General features: G+C 31.4%; 6 protein-coding genes across 16 annotated transcripts in view; 4 read left to right on the forward strand and 2 right to left on the reverse strand.

The window, feature by feature from the left end:
• Window positions 1–4,017, forward strand: part of LOC122635384 (transcription factor kayak) — a 42,104-nt gene extending 38,087 nt beyond the window's left edge. For 3 of the 4 annotated variants that reach the window (XM_043825550.1, XM_043825549.1, XM_043825551.1), the window contains exons 2-3: window positions 1,932–2,420; window positions 2,991–4,017. In XM_043825550.1, coding sequence (XP_043681485.1) covers window positions 1,932–2,420; window positions 2,991–3,554 — 1,053 coding nt within the window. In that variant the 3' untranslated portion in view covers window positions 3,555–4,017. Of the gene's footprint in view, window positions 1–1,326; window positions 1,667–1,931; window positions 2,421–2,990 lie in introns of those variants that run through there. The other variant, XM_043825553.1, reaches the window with a different exon arrangement.
• A 1,822-nt stretch (window positions 4,018–5,839) lies between these two features.
• On the reverse strand, window positions 5,840–10,319 carry LOC122635381 (ribosome-releasing factor 2, mitochondrial). 2 transcript variants are annotated; one of them, XM_043825546.1, is made up of 4 exons: window positions 10,175–10,319; window positions 8,324–10,098; window positions 6,098–6,244; window positions 5,840–6,001 (listed from the first exon to the last, which is right to left on the reverse strand). In XM_043825546.1, the coding sequence occupies exons 1-4, from the start codon at window positions 10,317–10,319 to the stop codon at window positions 5,840–5,842; spliced, it is 2,229 nt and encodes a 742-aa protein (XP_043681481.1). The 2 variants fall into 2 exon arrangements, with proteins under 2 accessions (XP_043681481.1, XP_043681480.1); XM_043825545.1 differs by having other exon boundaries at window positions 5,840–6,244.
• Window positions 6,591–8,594, forward strand: LOC122635382 (FNIP repeat-containing protein DDB_G0290617-like). Of its 2 annotated transcripts, XM_043825547.1 has the most exons (4): window positions 6,591–6,831; window positions 6,920–7,069; window positions 7,161–8,295; window positions 8,390–8,594. In XM_043825547.1, the coding sequence occupies exons 1-3, from the start codon at window positions 6,709–6,711 to the stop codon at window positions 8,256–8,258; spliced, it is 1,371 nt and encodes a 456-aa protein (XP_043681482.1). In that variant the 5' UTR covers window positions 6,591–6,708; the 3' UTR covers window positions 8,259–8,295; window positions 8,390–8,594. The 2 variants fall into 2 exon arrangements, with proteins under 2 accessions (XP_043681482.1, XP_043681483.1); XM_043825548.1 differs by lacking the exon at window positions 6,920–7,069.
• On the forward strand, window positions 10,237–17,719 carry LOC122635385 (estradiol 17-beta-dehydrogenase 2). Of its 6 annotated transcripts, XM_043825555.1 has the most exons (7): window positions 13,857–14,039; window positions 14,137–14,253; window positions 14,615–14,931; window positions 15,653–15,934; window positions 16,213–16,518; window positions 16,818–17,049; window positions 17,450–17,719. In XM_043825555.1, exons 3-7 carry the CDS (start codon window positions 14,799–14,801, stop codon window positions 17,652–17,654), a joined length of 1,158 nt encoding a protein of 385 aa, XP_043681490.1. In that variant the 5' UTR covers window positions 13,857–14,039; window positions 14,137–14,253; window positions 14,615–14,798; the 3' UTR covers window positions 17,655–17,719. The 6 variants fall into 6 exon arrangements, with proteins under 6 accessions (XP_043681491.1, XP_043681490.1, XP_043681489.1 ...); XM_043825556.1 differs by lacking the exons at window positions 13,857–14,039; window positions 14,137–14,253 and adding an exon at window positions 10,237–10,366; XM_043825554.1 differs by lacking the exons at window positions 13,857–14,039; window positions 14,137–14,253 and adding an exon at window positions 14,433–14,451.
• Window positions 10,762–11,610, reverse strand: LOC122635387 (28S ribosomal protein S18a, mitochondrial). The gene is made up of 4 exons (XM_043825561.1): window positions 11,456–11,610; window positions 11,204–11,337; window positions 10,978–11,101; window positions 10,762–10,905 (listed from the first exon to the last, which is right to left on the reverse strand). Exons 1-4 carry the CDS (start codon window positions 11,556–11,558, stop codon window positions 10,790–10,792), a joined length of 477 nt encoding a protein of 158 aa, XP_043681496.1. The 5' UTR covers window positions 11,559–11,610; the 3' UTR covers window positions 10,762–10,789.
• Window positions 11,813–17,869, forward strand: part of LOC122635386 (zinc finger protein-like 1) — a 22,884-nt gene continuing 16,827 nt past the window's right edge. Inside the window, exons 1-3 of the mRNA XM_043825560.1 lie at window positions 11,813–12,074; window positions 12,242–12,547; window positions 12,622–13,301. Coding sequence (XP_043681495.1) covers window positions 11,973–12,074; window positions 12,242–12,547; window positions 12,622–13,182 — 969 coding nt within the window. The 5' untranslated portion in view covers window positions 11,813–11,972 and the 3' untranslated portion in view covers window positions 13,183–13,301. The remainder of the gene's footprint in view (window positions 12,075–12,241; window positions 12,548–12,621; window positions 13,302–17,869) is intronic.

The following is a 17,869-nucleotide window of genomic DNA, read 5'->3' on the forward strand; positions in this document are numbered from 1 at the left end:
TCTCTCTCTCTCTCTCTCTCTCTCTCTCTCTCTCTCTCTTTCTCTCCAACAGTATCGCCAATTATATATGCGCGCTACCGTGCCATTATTTATTTTCTTCTTTACACTTTCATGAAAGATCACTGTTTCTTTTCCCTCTTCTCTCTCTCTCTCTCTCTATCTTTCTTTTTTCTTTTCTTTCCCTTCTGTTTCTTTTTTTTATTCCCTTTACTTTAAATTTCGATCCTAATCGTCTTAAAAGGCGATTAATTCGTCACTATATTTCATTGCACTGAGAAAGACAAAGAGAAAAAAAAAAGAAATGAGATGGTAAAAGGAGGAGGAGGAAGAGGAGGAGGAGAAGAAGAAGAAGAAGAAGAAGAGGAAGAGGAAGAAAAAAAAATTGGCCATCGTCGTTTATAAAATTATTAGAGAGGAAATGGATTAGGTGGAAAGATCAAATTGGATAACATTTATCTTTCCTTATCATCTCAATCGTGTGTAAGCTCGACTCTTTAAACGATATAATATTATGAGAAAATGATATATCAAATGTATGTCGTTTTAAAACTAAACCCGTTGTTCTATAACAGTGTCTATTAACGTTATTAAATTATTGAAAGTTCAATCTTTCGTACTGAAGGAGCTTACAATTCTTTTTCGTATACTTTTGAATTTAATAGTATTGCTGCTGATAGTGGGTGGCACGAGCTCTTGAATTTGCCAGAAAGAAAGAAAGAGAGGGAGAGAGAGAGAGAGAGAGACAGAGAAAGACAGAGAGAGAGAGAGAGAGAGAGAGAGAAGTATATGTCGAGTAATTTTAGCGATGACACTTAGCGCCTACGATGTTGTCGTTCGTTCGTTCGTTCGTTCGTTCGTTCGTTCGTTCCTTCCTTCCTTCCTTCCTTCCTTCCTTCCTTCTTTCCTTCGTTCATTCGTTCGTGGAACGTTTGTTGACTTACATGAATTCTACGTTTGTTCCTGTTGCACAATTTATCTTCTCTAAATCTATAATAAATTCTAAATCCGTAATAAGATCTAAATATCACATAAAAGAAACGTGACGTTTCTTTGTAAATCTTTCATTGGAAAGATTTGCAAAAGTTAATGTGTTTTATATATGTATATATATATATATATATATATATATAAACTAACTTTTGTAGATCTTTTTATTTTATTCTCCTTCATTTATCATTTATATATTCTCTTTTTATTTAATGTGTTTTATGTTTAAGTTAGATGTTGTTTTATCTAAAAAAAGTTGTAAATTACGTTGGCGTATGTTAAGAAAACAAGAAAGAAAGAAAGAAAGAGAGAGAGAGAGAGAGAGAAAGATCGTAGAATACGAATACAAATGCGATTAGATAGTCCCGAAAGAAGAAGAGATTAGAGATTGTAAGAAGAAATCTCTTCTCGAGGTTCTCGTCGTTTGTTAGTAGTAATAAGGTGTGCTTCTGAGATTCGTCGAGTAATTTTAGCGATGATACGAACGGTCCGTAACGCACAAACCCTAACGCTTTGTGAGATCTATCCATCGTACTAGCGTGCGCGATAAGTTATCGGCTATTGGATCACGATTATTTTTATCAGTGCGTCTTCGTACATTGAATCAGGCACGGTTGATAACCGATGTGGAAAAGAGACGATAATAGTTACGCCGAGGATGATGATTTCTCTGTTTGCCGTATGACTCTACTCATTTTTTCCCTCTATTCGTTTCTAATTCATTTTTGGAGAACTTCTTTATGCGCTTGTGTGTGTGTTTGTCTATAATGAAAAAAAAAAAAAACAAAAAACAAAAAATAATAACAAAATAGCATACAAAGATAATGATAAATGATATTTAATAAGTATATTATTGAGTGATAAGGAAAGAAGAAGAAGAAGAAGAAAAAAGAAAGGAACGAGTTACCAATATATCAAGGATAACTTTTTTATTTTTCTTACAGTTGGTATCTCTCGACGGCTTGCACAGTGGTGTACCAACAAGAACTACGCCAACATTGACACCGACGACACTGAGAAGTATCGAGCAGACTTTCCTCGAGCTTACCAGCGAAACAGGGTCCCATAGTCGAGAGGCCGGTTTCGTACCACCTTTGGTCGAACCTTCTCAACCAACTCCAGCTCAAACACAAAATCTGGCGACGCATCACAACAACCCTGCGAGTACTCTGATCGATAGTCAACAGACGTTACCTCAGCAGCCGGAACAACCACAGCAACAGCAACAGCAACAACAGCAGCAGCAGCAGCAGCAGCAACAACAACAACAGCAACAGGCAACGAAACGCAATATGGGTGGTAGGAGACCAAACAGGACGATTGGTATGACACCCGAAGAAGAAAAGAGACGACAGATAAGAAGAGAGAGAAATAAAATGGCAGCTGCTAGGTGTCGCAAGCGAAGAATGGATCACACCAATGCCCTGCTAGAAGTAAGCGTTTAAAAAGATTCCATTAGAAGAAAATTATTCTGTAACATCGATCCTTTTCACGAAGGTGTATCATCGATCCCTTCCTTCGAGACACGCTGATATTGTATATACATATATATATTATATATATATATATATATATATATATGACTCGGCTCGACAAAAAATTTCATCTGAAATTAGAGCAGTATAAATATTTGTTTTTTACATTCTAGATAGTAACAGCATCGTCCTACCGCTATGATCAACGTCCTCGTAGCGATACCGTATAGAGACTGTTACTATCGTATTACGAGAGAGTCGAAGAGATTGTTTCAAAAGAAAAGAAAAAATAATATATATATATATATATATATATATATATATACATAATATATAGAAATAAAATAAAAGGAAAAGAAAGGAAGGGATCGATGAAGTAAACGAAAGATAACGATAAAAGTGAGAGAGAGAGAGAGAGAGAGAGAGAGATAGAGACAAGAAAATAATAATAATAAAACAAATTCTCTTACGATGAGAAAGAGAAACGACGAATTTAAACGAAGATCACATCCTGTTTCGTGTTCGCAGGAAACAGAGGGCTTGGAACAGAAGAAGCAAAGCTTGCAGGACGAGATTCATCAGTTGCAGCAGGCCAAAGACGAGCTCGAGTTTATTCTCGAAGCTCACAGAGCTGTCTGTCGACTTCGTTCCTCATCTCCGCCTGACGTGAAGCCTGTGATAAAGCCGGAAATACCGCTCGAGGATCAATTCGCTGAACCTACGAAGCGCGATACCTTGACGGCCGCAAGACCTAGCAGACCAAATTCTTTGCCCGTTGGATTTGACAATAACAACAGACCAAATTCGTTGTCGATCTTTAGCGAGCCTAAGGACAGACCGGATTCATTGACCTTCAAGACGGTAGAAACACCGTCATTCATGAAACCATCGTTAGATGTTGCCGGTATGCCGATAACAACACCAACCAGCGGTATACCATTCAATTTTGACTCCCTGATGGAAGGTGGGACCGGCTTGACGCCAGTTTCGACACCTCTAATACCATCCTGCTCGACGCAACAAAGGAATAATCTCTCCGCCGTAGATCTTAGCTCTCCAGATGCTAATCCACCGAAACTCGTGAGCTTGTGACGCCAAGACGACGTCATTGAATATGGGTCGAACGAGGACGATCCTGAATGAAATCGTGGCGCGCGTGGATTTATCTCGCTTGCCATTCATTATTTAGGAAGACGATGACGATGATGACGACGATGATGACGAAGAGAAACTTTCTGTGTGTACGTGTACTTTATTCGCCTCAAGAGATCTAGAGGAGAAATAGAAAGAGACAATTATATAAACACCAATGGAGAATGAGAGAAATTAAGAGAGAAAGAAAAAGGAGAGAGAGAGAGAGAGAGAGAGAGAGAGAGGGGCGTTGCCCTTTTTATCTCGGACGTTTTCTACGTCGCAGACATCACGAGTTGCCATAAATAAGAAATATTACATACTACGTTGTATTTTTCTCTCTTCGACCGTCCCCACAAGCCTCTGGGATCGGTTTGTTTACTTTTCTCTCTCTCTCTCTCTCTCTCTCTCTCTCTTTCTTTTTCAATAAAATAGAAAAGGAAGAAAACAATTCTTCTAACGTTGCGTTATATATATATATCTCTCTCTCTCTCTCTCTCTCTCTCTCTCGTACGTTTGTGCAATATACACACATAAATACACGCGTAAACGCGTACACCACATAATATACACGACACACCACGTACACACTAGCAATATTATACAAACATAACGACGCCATTCGTTTCCTTCTTCGTGTCCGTCGAGCAGCAGCAGCAACAGATCGTTCTCCTTTTTGATTTTTCTATCTTGCAATACGCCAAGGAAGAATAGAGATCTACGGAGTTGCGCCTGTAAAAATTCAGAGGTAAAAAAGAGAAATAAATTGTTTTTCTTTTTTTTTTTTTTTTTTTTCTTCTTTTTCCTTTGGGGTGTCGTTGATAGAAGGGAGTATTTTTATTAAGGTACGTTTATTACGTACGTTGTCGGGAAAATAAGTCGTCATCTTCGATTATTAATTAAATCAGATCAATCGAAGAGCGTATTTTGATATATATTTAAGGTAAAGCTTTGTGATCTTGATCTTTTTATGATACGTTGATTCCGTTTTAATAACTTACAGTGGAACAACGATTTTGACTTCATTATTATTAACGATCGTATTGTAAACGAATTACTGATCGATTTGAAGATATATTTTCTACATTTCCCAAAGCGAATAAAAGGATAGGCAAACGTGGTTGGTTTCTTATTGTCATTATTCGAAGGCGTAAATATTAAACAGAGAAAGTCATACTTTTAATTGCGAGCACCGGTGTGCAGGTGTAGTAGCGAAAGCATCTGCATACAAGTGATAATAAGTATATATATATATATATATATTTAAATTTTTTAAGTAATGCAAATAAATTAGAATTAATATGAGCATAAGATATTTGTCTCTTTTTTTATTATTACTATTACTATTATTATTATTATTATTATTATATTATTATTATTATTATTATTATTATTATTATTATTATTATTATTATATTATTATTATTATTAGATAATTAAACCAAGAGCGAACAGATTTTATACTATAGTTATATACTGACCGAAAGTTTAGAATGTAAGAAAAAAAGATTAGCTTGTAAGAAAGAGAATTAAGAGAAAATAATTATTTGTCAGAGCGGATTGATTTTCAAGCATGAACTAACTAATTGTACAAACGTTTTTTACGTGATAAAAACAAAGATTACATTAAAGGGAGTCTGCTGCTGTTTACGTCGTCCGCTCTGTATTTTTTAGATTTTGTATGCAACAGTGATTGTTAGAGAATTCAATCGATACTAAATAACATTTAATCCCTCCATACATATAATATATATATACATATATATATATATATACATATATTTTACTATGTATGACCTTTTTGCATGATCCTAAGCAATATTAATATATTTATATGCGACTGCTACTCGTGGTGCTGGTAAGTCTCAACAAGATTTTTTTTAATAGTGCGCTTAAATTGCTCTAGTTTAATAACAACAACCTTAATTGTGCTTTCCAACATCGTGTGTAGTGGTCCGCGAAATTGACAATTGTAAATGAAGATTGTAATGCACCATTCATAATGTTGCGATATATTTTGATTAGACCAAGCCAATAACCAGGTGAAGAAATTGTAATAATTGAAAATAATAATTATGAAAATTTATTGGGAATTATCTTCTTTCGTGATACTGTAGTATCTATTTAATCAATTATTTCTACATATATATATATATATACATATATATATATATATATATTCTTGAACAGTATTTTAATAATAATGGTTAAATAATTAAACAAAATTATACTTAACCTATTAATTATTAAAATCCAGTTATCCTTTTAATAGTTTCTTCTTCAAAAATTGTCTCCATAGCTTTGTAATGACTGAATTCTACTGTAAATGTTGAATTTCCAGACGTAATACTTCTTAAACTCGTTGAATATCCAAGCAAATTTGACAATGGAACAAAAGCAATAATAACCTGCATGAAAATTGCATAAGTATTATTTAAATTACTAACTTTATCCTTACTTAATTTCTTCTGAAACAAATATGATATATAAACATTGTTATTAACCTTATTTCCTCCACGCGTGTCAACATTTTGTATTTCACATCTTCGTTGACTAAGATCAGCAAGAACGGACGATGAATATTCGTTCATTGTAACAATTTCTACATTCATAATCGGTTCCAATATTATACTCTTTCCTTTTCGCATCAGCTAAAAAACGAAAAATCCAATGTCACACAATATCTAATCGAATTAATAATTAATTTTTCACTCATACTAACTTCATTTAATCCTTTTCATACAAATCTCAATCATAATAAAAAATAAAGAAAATTACAATCTATTCTATGCAGTAATTCGTCAATGACGAACGAATCTACAAAAGAGTTTATCATCGACGAATTATTTTGTAAACGCGTTGTATTAATTGTTAATCGAATTAATTGTCCAATATTACGTAAAGTATTAATAGAATTTCATTTTTTAACATTAGACATACGATCTACGATTAATACGAGAAATAAAAAAAAAAAAAAAAAAGAAAGAAAGAATAAGCAATTGAAGGAATTCAAAATTTTTAAGTATCAAGTTCTGTACAATAGTTCTCTATACAAAATCTATTCAAATTAAAGATTATTTAATTTGTATAAATAAGAAATGCAAAAGAAACTTTAATGGTTGCTGCATATTTATCTCTTCTTTGTAGTATTAGCGAAAAACCATTAGAATATTGGGGTAAACATCAGTCACAGACAGGATGCATTCGTAAGATCTTAGATAGCGATTTACTTGACAATGTATGTTATTGATATATTATTAAATAATTGTAGAAATATTTTTTATAATTTTATATATATATATTTATATAAAAAAAAATTGAAATAGGTTATAGAAATTCAAGACATTCAATTATCAAATATTTCAAAAACATTCATTTCTTGTCCACCTAACATAACCCAACTTTTGAGCGTTGGATTACCCGTGCTTGTTATTATATTAAAAAATTTTGGTGCCGATTGTCGTTTTCAAATTCAGGTTATTAATTTGATACAATTTGTAAATTATAATTTCAAATACGATATATTATAAAAAAAAAAAAAAAAAAAAAAAAAATTATTAATTGCAGGTTATAGATTCGGATAACATACGTCATCATTTTCAATTTTGTAGTGGTGATTATGAAAAAAGTCGAAATATCAAAGATCCTGTTATTTGTCGTGCTAAGATTCAACTTCAATCTGGTTGGAATAAAATAGAATTAAATTTGAAAACTTTAACAGAGATTGCATTTAAGTCTCAGTATATAGCAACGCAGAGACTAGAAATTTGTGCCAATTGTCGATTACGTAGAATATATTTTGTAGATAGGCATTATAATGATTCCGAAATTTCGTTGGATCTATACCAAGGCTTTCTTGATTTATATATGTTAAAATGGGGTATCTATCGAATAGAGAACGCAACGCAAACTACAAATTTAAAACAGAAAAAAACAAATCTTAAGAATAATAATAATAATAATAATAATAATAATAATAGTAATAATAATAATTATTATAATAATAATAATAATTATAAAGAATATCAAAACCTTTTAAATACGGATAACACTGCTAATTCTAATGAACTATATTATAATGACAAAATAAATAATTCATTCGTGCAGATGCAAACCAATGACTGTTCAAAAGATGTTAATTCCAAATTACTAAATAATATAAGAATGAAATCAAATACTTTAATAGATGAATTTTTCAGCAGACAACGTCCAATTTCATTACCCATAGGAAATTTCAAAGATCAAATAATAATAAAATCATATGTTGTACCAACAAATATTAATAGATTACAAAAAAAAGATAAGTGGAATGATATTAAATTATCGAATTGGAATAATATAACGGAAGATATATCCAAAGAAACTAAAGATATATCTAATATTCCATTAGCTGTAGACTTGCAAAAAGAATGTAATGAAATATTTGATAATCAGCAACAAAAATATATTTTAAAAACTGATAATTTGGAAGAAAAATGGACGTATAGGTATCTTTACGAAGGAAAGCATTATTCGAAAACTAATGATATAACAGAAGACAATACATCAGATATTCAAAATATTTCTTATAAGCAAAATTCTAATTTTATATTTCCAGTATTGCCAAAAATGAACAGTAACATAGTGAAAATTCCTGAAGTTCAAAAAAGAATTAAAAAAAAATAAGACTAATATCTCATTAAACCTGCAATAAAATTTTCAAGTAAATAAGTAAAATTATTTATACTTACTTGTTTAATACATTGTGTCACTGCAGCAGAAACTATAGTGTCTGATGTACCCTTTTGTATCTCTAGCCAATGCAGCTTAACCCCAGTATTTATAACTGGAGAATTTAGTTTTGGACCATTTCTAAGAGCCAATTTTATACCCTTCTTTATGGCAGCCATCATCTTTGGATGTATATCATCAATATTAGAAGCAGAATTTCGTGTATGATCAAATTGTAAAATTTCGTTTTGCGTGTAGTTTGGTATTAAAGACAAAGTTACAGTAACACTATGAAAAGTTTTGCCTATTTTATACTCATTAGAGAAAGTATCTTTAACCATTTCTTTTATAGCTTCTTTGTAAGCTATTTGCAAAGGACCTATATCGGCATCAATTTTATATTCCGTTCTAATTCTTTCTTTGATAATTTCAATGTGCAATTCTCCCATTCCAGCTAGCACTGTTTGACCGGTTTCTTCATCTTGATTTATTCTTAGACTAGGATCTTCTCTTCCAAGTTGTTGTAATGCAATTTCTAGAGGTACTTGCTTCGATAAAGAAGGTGGTTCTATAGAACAAAAGAAGACAGGATCTGGTATTGTAGTACCAGAAGTAAAGATATTATCTACTTTTCTTCCAGCTGATTCTTCAGTAGATTTATATGCATTCATATTTTTTTGTGCACTTTTCATTGCTGAAGCATTAGTAGTTAACAAATCACCAGTAACAGTAGTTTGTAATCCGGTAACAGCTGCAATATTACCATTATTAATTTCATTAATTTCTTCATAGTCATCTGCACAGGCAACATATAAACGATTACTTTGTTCTACCTTTCCTTTTTGAACATTATATATTTTTTCGCCTTTCTTCATAGTACCGGTATAAACTCTAAAAAAAGTGATAGGTCCTCTTTGTTTATCATGTACAATCTTAAAAACGCGTGCAGATAAATTATTTTTGAAACAACTGTATTCATTTCCATATTCATCTGGAAATGGCAAGTATAATATAATACTATCCATTAAAGGTTGCACACCGATGTTTTTGTAAGAACTACCAATAAGAACTGGCACGCCTTTTCTTGACAACGTGATTTTTCGTAAAGATTCACATATTGCTTGATCAGTTATTTTACCAAGAGATTCTTCTTCTATTATTATTTCGGCTAACTTGTCATCCAAATTTGATAGTTTATCTACCAACATTTCACGTTTTTCGTTTGCTAGATTCCATAAATCTTTGTCTTCGTTTTGTGTTAATTTTGTTCTTATGAAATCTAATCCTTGACTCTTTTTGTTAAATATTATTTTTTCTAAACTTACAAGGTCTATTATACCTTCGAAAACATCTCCTTTTTTTATAGGATATTGTATCGGTAATGCATTGGCATTTAATTTTAATTCTATAGATTTTAAACTGTTCTCAAGATTTGCATCCGGGCGATCCATTTTATTAACATAAATGATTTTAGGTATCTCATATTTATCTGCCTGTCTACAAACTGTTAACGTCTGTGCTTCCACACCAGCCGATCCATCTAATATAACAACCACACCATCCATAACTCGTAACGCTTGTTCTACTTCCATAGTAAAATCGATATGTCCCGGTGTATCGATCAAATTAAAACGATAGTTTTTCCAATTAAATGTAACAGCTGCAGAAGTTATTGTTATACCACGTTCACGTTCTTGTTCCATATAATCTGTCACCGTATTCCCATGATGTACTTCTCCCATATTTTTAATAAGTCCAGAATAAAATAACATTCGTTCGGTCGTTGTCGTTTTACCTGTAATAGAATAACGTATAAAATGTTTATTTACTATTTGGAGTATCTATTAATACAATATAAAATGTATATTGACCGGCATCGATGTGCGCCAAAATTCCAATATTTCGTATTTTTTTAACATCGTGTTTCTCAGAATTTGTTTTCAAACACTTTGTACTGTGTATATATTGTTTACGAAGCTCGCACCATGTTGTTTTCATTACTTTACGTTGTAACATAGCTTTAACTAGACGTTGTCGACGATTCTAACCTGCAACCAACACACGTAAGTAATACCACAATTACGTGCATGAATATTTAATTTCTGATTATTTAATTATTCAAGATTTATCATTAAATTAAAGATCTTCGTTTTTTAATTCTATGAGCTTGCTCCGTGTTTATAGGTTACGTTCGTATGGTATACGTTCGTAATGCTCTCTATCGCAAAGAGGTTAAACTTTTATATATAGCATATATACGTAATCATTTTTCTACAGTGAATATAATTATAATAACTAAATTGTACATATATATGTACGTACACACACATATATATATACATATGTTATATATTTTATTAAGTGTTAATTACTATGAAAAAAGAAATGATTAAAAAGTTTAAAGATAAATTTTGATATTTGATTTTTATATACATTTCAGATTAAAATATTTGTTTATTACTGTTTGGTACTTATAATATTAATAATTATAAATACTTATATCTAATAGTTTTCTCATCGAAATATGTATTAAATTTTTTCCACCGATATCTTTTCGTAGGATCTTTTTTACTTCTTTTTGGAGTTAAATTAGGCATCAAACCTGCAACATTGATGTAACAATTAATTGAATTATGACAAAAAGTTAGTACTTCTTTATAAACCCTTTAATTACCTGCTTTCTGTGCCATAGCAACCATAGTAGTTATCCTTTTTTGTTGCGTGTTGCATAAACCGGTAATTCTACTTGGTAACATACATCCGTCCGATCTTACAAATTGACTTAATATGAGAACATCCTGAAAGCGATTAATTTTTATTATTATATTTGTAGGATAATATAATTCATAGAAAAGAAGTTATTAGTTTCAAAAGTTATTAAAAGAAAGTATTTATTTTACAGTATGTTTAATATCAAGACCGATGGAACATATAGGACAAACTTTGTCTTTAGGTTTTATCAATAAGTGTTTATCTTTTTGAGGGCGTATCGTAGCTTCAATAATTATATTATTTCCATCCTTCTTTTCGGTTACTACACAAGAAAATGTTTATATTAGATATATCATAATAAACATATAGGTTATAGCAATATTTGCAAAATTGATAAATTGTTTGATAAAAAATTTTTACGTATAAGTTATTCGACTTACTTTCTTTAATGCGTGCTGTCGCAGATAACGATATAGCTCTGTTATAATTCGTAATAATAAAATTTTTTCTAATTTGCGATGCAAGACGACCAAGCGTGGCCATTTTGAAAAACTGTGTGCAACGATGCGATTATGAAACTTTACGATTAAAATGTATGAGATATCAACGTTATACAAAGCGAAATCATCTTATTTTTTAGTCTGCACAAAAGAAAAAAACAATTAATATAAATTAATTAAAAATATAAAATTTGATAAACCGGTAGAAGCGTTGCTATTGGACGAAAGTTCAAAAGAAACGCTCCTATTGGTCCATTCTTTTCTAACGAGCACGAAATGTCAGACGACGTGGCCGATAAAATATGGTGGCTTTCTTAAATAATACAGAAGAAATTATTGTGTGATTCATAGATATCATGCAATGAATTAGAAATAATAATCGTTTATTATCGTGTTAATAGAAATTGAAACCGAAGAAGATTTCACGACATTGGTGATCATATCATATTAATGCAATATGGGTTTGTGCAAGTGTCCAAAACGAATAGTAACAACCCAGTTTTGTTTTGAACATCGTGTCAATGTTTGCGAACATTGCATGGTTACTAATCATCCAAAGGTATATTAATAGAAATAATGTTTCTTTACGGTTTAAGAGATAGAAATAAATGTATGTAGATTATTCGTTTGTAGGTTAGATATACAAAATTTCATTGCGTTTACAAAATTTTCTTTTCTTTTATTGTTGCATTAGTTTAATTCAATGATGTACATTATCTTTTCCAGTGTATAGTACAATCGTATCTCTTATGGCTTCATGATCATGACTACAATCCAGTTTGTATATTATGTTCTGGAAATTTAAGCGAAGGAGATTGTGTTCGATTAACTTGTTATCACATGTATCATTGGGCATGTCTAGACAGATATGCTAGAGAATTACCTGCTACGACAGCACCAGCTGGTTATACTTGTCCATCTTGTAGAACATGCATTTTTCCACAACCAAAATTAGTATCACCGGTAGCAGATGTTTTAAGAGAAAAATTAGCAGGTGTCAATTGGGCACGCGCTGGTTTAGGCTTACCATTGGTAAATATTTTATATAGTTATATAAATAACTCGTTCATGTGAATATATTTAATCGTTTATTTTGAATTTTATAGCTCAGTGAAGATAGAGAGCAAAAGCCTGAACCAGAACATGTTTCATCAGCTTTGGAAACATATTCCTATCACAATCATACTATGACCACTTCTGCACCTACTGTAGTCACACCCCGTACTAGTAGTAACGTTAATTCAATCAATACTAATATAAGTAATGATCATTTAATTAATCAGAAAGTTGAGCCACCATATTCTGTAGTAAATATAGAAACATCCATGTCTTTGACTAATCAAATGTCAAAAAAAGTATGTGAAGCTTACGATGATCCGAAAGATATGACTTTTGATCACGATGAAAATAAATATCAAAGAAAGTCAGCTATTGAATTGTTCTTAAGGTGGTGGAAATTAATCTCAAGGCCACCTGCAAGACGAAGGGGTACAGCAGGTTCTATACACAAAAGATATGTCATACTAATCATTGCTGGTGTAACAGCATTTTGTATCATTCTCGTGCTTCTTTCTTGGTTAGGAAGAATGTCTACCGAAGGAGATCCAAGTTACAGTGTATTAGTTAATCCACATGTTAAAGTTCAAGATGAGAAGTTTGGTATGTAATACATAGAGAAATAAATAGCGGACATAAATAATAAGTTATAACATAAATAATAAAGACTATATGGAAGTATAAGAAAACAAAGCTTACGAGAGAGAGAGAGAGAGAGAGAGAGAGAGAGATAAGAAAATATTATAAAATATAAAAAGCGAATATTATATATACAAAAGGAATGTGCAAGTGTATGAAACTGTGTACAGTATACTTCTAGATCTAATGTCTGTTGATTTTTATGTAATTTAGGCTGTACGATTAAGTTGTATATTTCAGTTAATTAAAAGAAAATTGTATGAATTTATAAAATATCAAATGATAATATCTACGAAGGATTAATGTTTGATTATATTTATCGTTATACCAGTACATCACACTATTTGTAATACCATTATATATTGTTAGAAAGAAATTATACAAGAGACAGAGAAAAGGAGAGAGAGAAACTTTGTTATAAGGTTCTTGCCTCATTGCAAGTAAAATCTTATTCAAATACATCATGGAAAATTCTTTGTAAGATATCTCGACTATTTACATAAATGAATTATACATAATGGCAGGGATGCTTGTAAATCGTAGCTATTGTGTGAAGTTACATCGGAGTATCAGTCACAATATCGATTTATTCGTCTCCGAGTCCGATCCTTGATCTTAAAGATTTATTTTGATCGAGTGAAACAAAAAAGAAAGAGAGAGAGAGAGAGATTCATTTTTAACTCGAGAAACGTATAAGTACACGATTTATATAGGATTTCCTAATACGAACGAACGGAAGTCGAAGGGGAAGGTAATTTGAATTCAAAAATAGCGCGTCACAGCCATGTTGCATCATGGCGGACTTGTCTGTCCGTTCGCCATAGCCCTCGTATGTATATATTTTGAAAAAAGAATGTCAGAAGAACGTAAGTAGAGTGGGGATAACCGATTTTACTTTCTTTTCATCTTTCATTATATTCTTATAGAATTCGGACGAAGACAGAGACGAGTTTCATGCATCGTTCGTTAATATTTGGAGATCTCAGAAAAATCTTTCGCTCATGCGTGAACGATCGATCGATGCGTGCTCGCCTGGTTAAAAGGTACGACGACGTTTTCATTTATTATGAAAACACAGGGAATCTCTATTTTCTTCGATCTATATACTATACGACCTTCCATAGTTTATTATATCTTTCTAGAGTGTATATTCTCATTCGAGGTACAACCTGCTTCAAGTTTGTTTTATTTTTCGAACAGACATCATTTTTCCATCTTTGACTTCGTATTACTCTTTCGTTGTAAGGAACGATATTATTATTATTATCATTGTTTCTTTATTATTATTATTATTATTATTATTATTATTATTATTATTATTATTATTATTATTATTGTTTATTAATTACTATTTATTATTTCATTTTTCTAACATTTTTCTTTTTCTTTTTAATTTATTTTCAGAATCTATCAGCTGATTTTTACGATAAGGATTACGGTGGAAAGATAAACTAACGTAAAGAAACGGAAAAAAAAAAAGAAAAAGAAAAAGAAGGGAAAGAAAGAGGAGTAGAGGAGATCGAACGGAAAGAAAAGAAATTTTCCGGAAGTTGTATTTAGTGCTACGTAAACACGCACCAAATTGAAAATGGCTTTGTCAGCTTGGGCCAGGAAACATTCGATGATATTGACCGTCGGTGTCAGCAGTGCGGCTGGGCTATTGTATTCCTGTTACACCACGAATAAACGGTTGGCTACCTTGATTTCATTGTGTTCCTTTGGTGAGCTATGCCTTTGTGCTTTGAATTTTCATTAAGGTTAACAATATGCAGAATATAGAACGTATATAACACATATCATGTATGTGTGTGCGCGTGCGTACGTGTGTATGTGTGTTATTTTGATACGATTCGATTATATATGATTAAATATTATTACAAATATTATCGATTCCTTTGGAAACACTATAACACTCGGAATCATATTACTATTGTCAGACTGATTTAGACTGATCCTAAGTAATCAAAGAATAAAATTAAAAAGGATAAATAAATAAAAGAAAGAAGATTTATGAAAGAAGGAAAAAGCATTAATCAATGCTATCGTTTATCATTGATACAAATATTAATTCTTAACGATCGAATGCGCGAAAAAATTGATATTTTTGACGAATGAATTATACAATAATGATATATCGTAATATAATTGAAATGTATGATTATTTTTTCTTTTTATATATATATATAATTGAATTTTGACGTGATATGAGCACCATGTGTGATTTTTATCATAATGTAATTATGATAGTTACCACATGTGACGATTTAGTATTTTATAAAATTAAATATGATTGATAAGTGTTATCAGTTTTATATAGGATGATAAAAATGTGAACCGATTCTTGGATTTTTGGTTGTTTAATTAAAGAAATATATATATATATATATATATATATATATGATTGAAATAATAAATTATATATAGTAAATTTTTTATCGACAGGTAGCGCATGTTTACACAAACGTTACGGTTCTCGGCATATGCTCGATACGAATCAGGTTGTAATAATTACAGGCTGTGATTCGGGACTCGGTTATAGTTTAGCATTGCATTGTCAATTTCTTGGTGCCACCGTGATAGCCAGCGTTTTAGACAATACTGGTCAGGGTGCAGAATTATTAAAGGAAAAAGGAATCGTTGTATTACCACTCGACATTACAAATGATAAGAGTATCGAAAATTTTTACAAAGACGTACACTTATTACTCAACAAAAAGAGATACAGTAAATTTTACATTTTTTCCCCCATTTTTCTTTTTTCTTTTCCTTTTTTTTTTTTTTTCTTTCGTCGAGGATTACATAAGAGAGAAAGAGAGAGAGAGAGAGAGAGAGAGAGAGAGATAACAAATGCGCATGCGTACGTTTTCTTTTCTTTTTCTTTTTTTTTTTTTGATACGTTTCTTTTCTTTCTTTCTTTTCTTTCTTTCTTTTCTTCCTTTCTTTCTTTTCTTTCTTTCTTTCTAGGTTTTTTTTCCGGCCCCTTTCTTTTTCTTTCGTTTTAGCTTTGAAAGCATTGGTGAACAATGCAGGTGTTATGATCTTCGGTGAATTCGAATGGCAAACCAAGGATCAAGTGAAACATCAATTAGAAGTGAACCTTCTTGGGACGATGAAGATCACGCATCAATTGATGCCTCTCATCCGAAAAGATTCAACCAGGATTGTCGTTGTTTCAAGCCATTGCGCGAGCGAACCTTTACCCGGAGTAGCAGCCTACAGTGCGACAAAGGCTGCGATCAATGCTTGGGCCACGGCCATCAGGGTAGAACTAAAGAAATATGGCATCGACGTTGTTACTTTTGTTCCTGGTTGGTTGCATTTTTTTTTCTTTTTCTTTTTCTTAAATAACAAATAAAAAAGAAAAATAGAACAAAGAAAGTGGAAGAGGAAGATTAATACCACCTGTTCGTCTTATCAGTTTTTTTTTCTTTTTTTTTCTTTTTTTTTCTTTTTTTTTTTTCTTTTCTTTTCGTTCCACTCGCACGACGACAGTCGCATCGTTTTTTATTCGTTTATATCTGTACTTATCGTTTGTCTACATTTATTATTATTATTATTGTTTGTTGTTTATTTTTCGTTCTCTCTTTTTTTTTTTTTTTCCCTATAGGATCCTTCACCCAAGAGAGTAACATTTTAGCTAATCAACCGGAACGTTTCGATGCGATGAAAGAATCGATGACGTTAGATGCGAGATATTTTTATAGGGATTATTTTGATCGATACGTGAAATATTTTGAACCATTGGCATGTAAGGTCACGCCCAAGCCCGTCGAGAATCCTAGAATTTATGAAAAATTTGAGGGAGCACTGTTAGACAATTATCCATCGTCGGTTTATAAGTGAGTTTTATAAGAATTTTTTTTGTATCGTGTTTCTGTATCGTTTTAACAATTTTTTTTTTTTTTATAAAGTCGAACGATGACCTTTACTTATCACAATTATTTGATAACTCATACTACGACACTTCAGACGTTGTTTGATTTAAAGATGAAGTTAAAAGGAAAAGCACTCGATTAGAAGTTAATTTTAAAATATTTTTTTCGTAAAATCTTGGAACAATTTACAGATATATCGATAAAGTATCTTCTCCTTCTTCTTTTTTTTTTTTTGTTTGTTTTTTTGATTATCTCAATCTTAGCGTTTCATTGCTTTTTTTTTTTTTTTTTTTTTTTCCTTTTCTTTTCTTTAATATGGAGCATTTAAAGATGAATTATCATTCTTCTGTTGTTATCTTTGCAGATGCGAGCCATGGAGATATTGTTTCTATTATACGTTATTTAAAATTACACCTTATTATATACGTGATCGATTGACTGAATCATTTGTAAAATTACCTAGTTGGAAAGAAAGGGACATTGATGAGAGATTTGAGATCGATAATTCAAAGAAACCAGTTTTTGAGGAGCTTGCTAAGGATTTTAGTTTGTTAGAAAAAGGTTTATAGTATACGGAAGAGAAAGTATTTTTTCTTTCTTTCTAACTCCAATAAATTGTTCATTTTATTTTTCAGAGAATGATATATGCGTGTGCGCGTGTGTGTGTATATATGTGTGTGTGTGCGTGCGTGTGCGTGCGTGAGTCTTCGTTATTTTAATTAATTTTAACAGATTTTTTTTTTAAATAAAGCTTATATACGCTTTATACGTATATATCTTTTTT

This window comes from Vespula pensylvanica, chromosome 18, assembly GCF_014466175.1.
Source record: "Vespula pensylvanica isolate Volc-1 chromosome 18, ASM1446617v1, whole genome shotgun sequence".
Lineage (NCBI taxonomy): Eukaryota > Metazoa > Arthropoda > Insecta > Hymenoptera > Vespidae > Vespula > Vespula pensylvanica.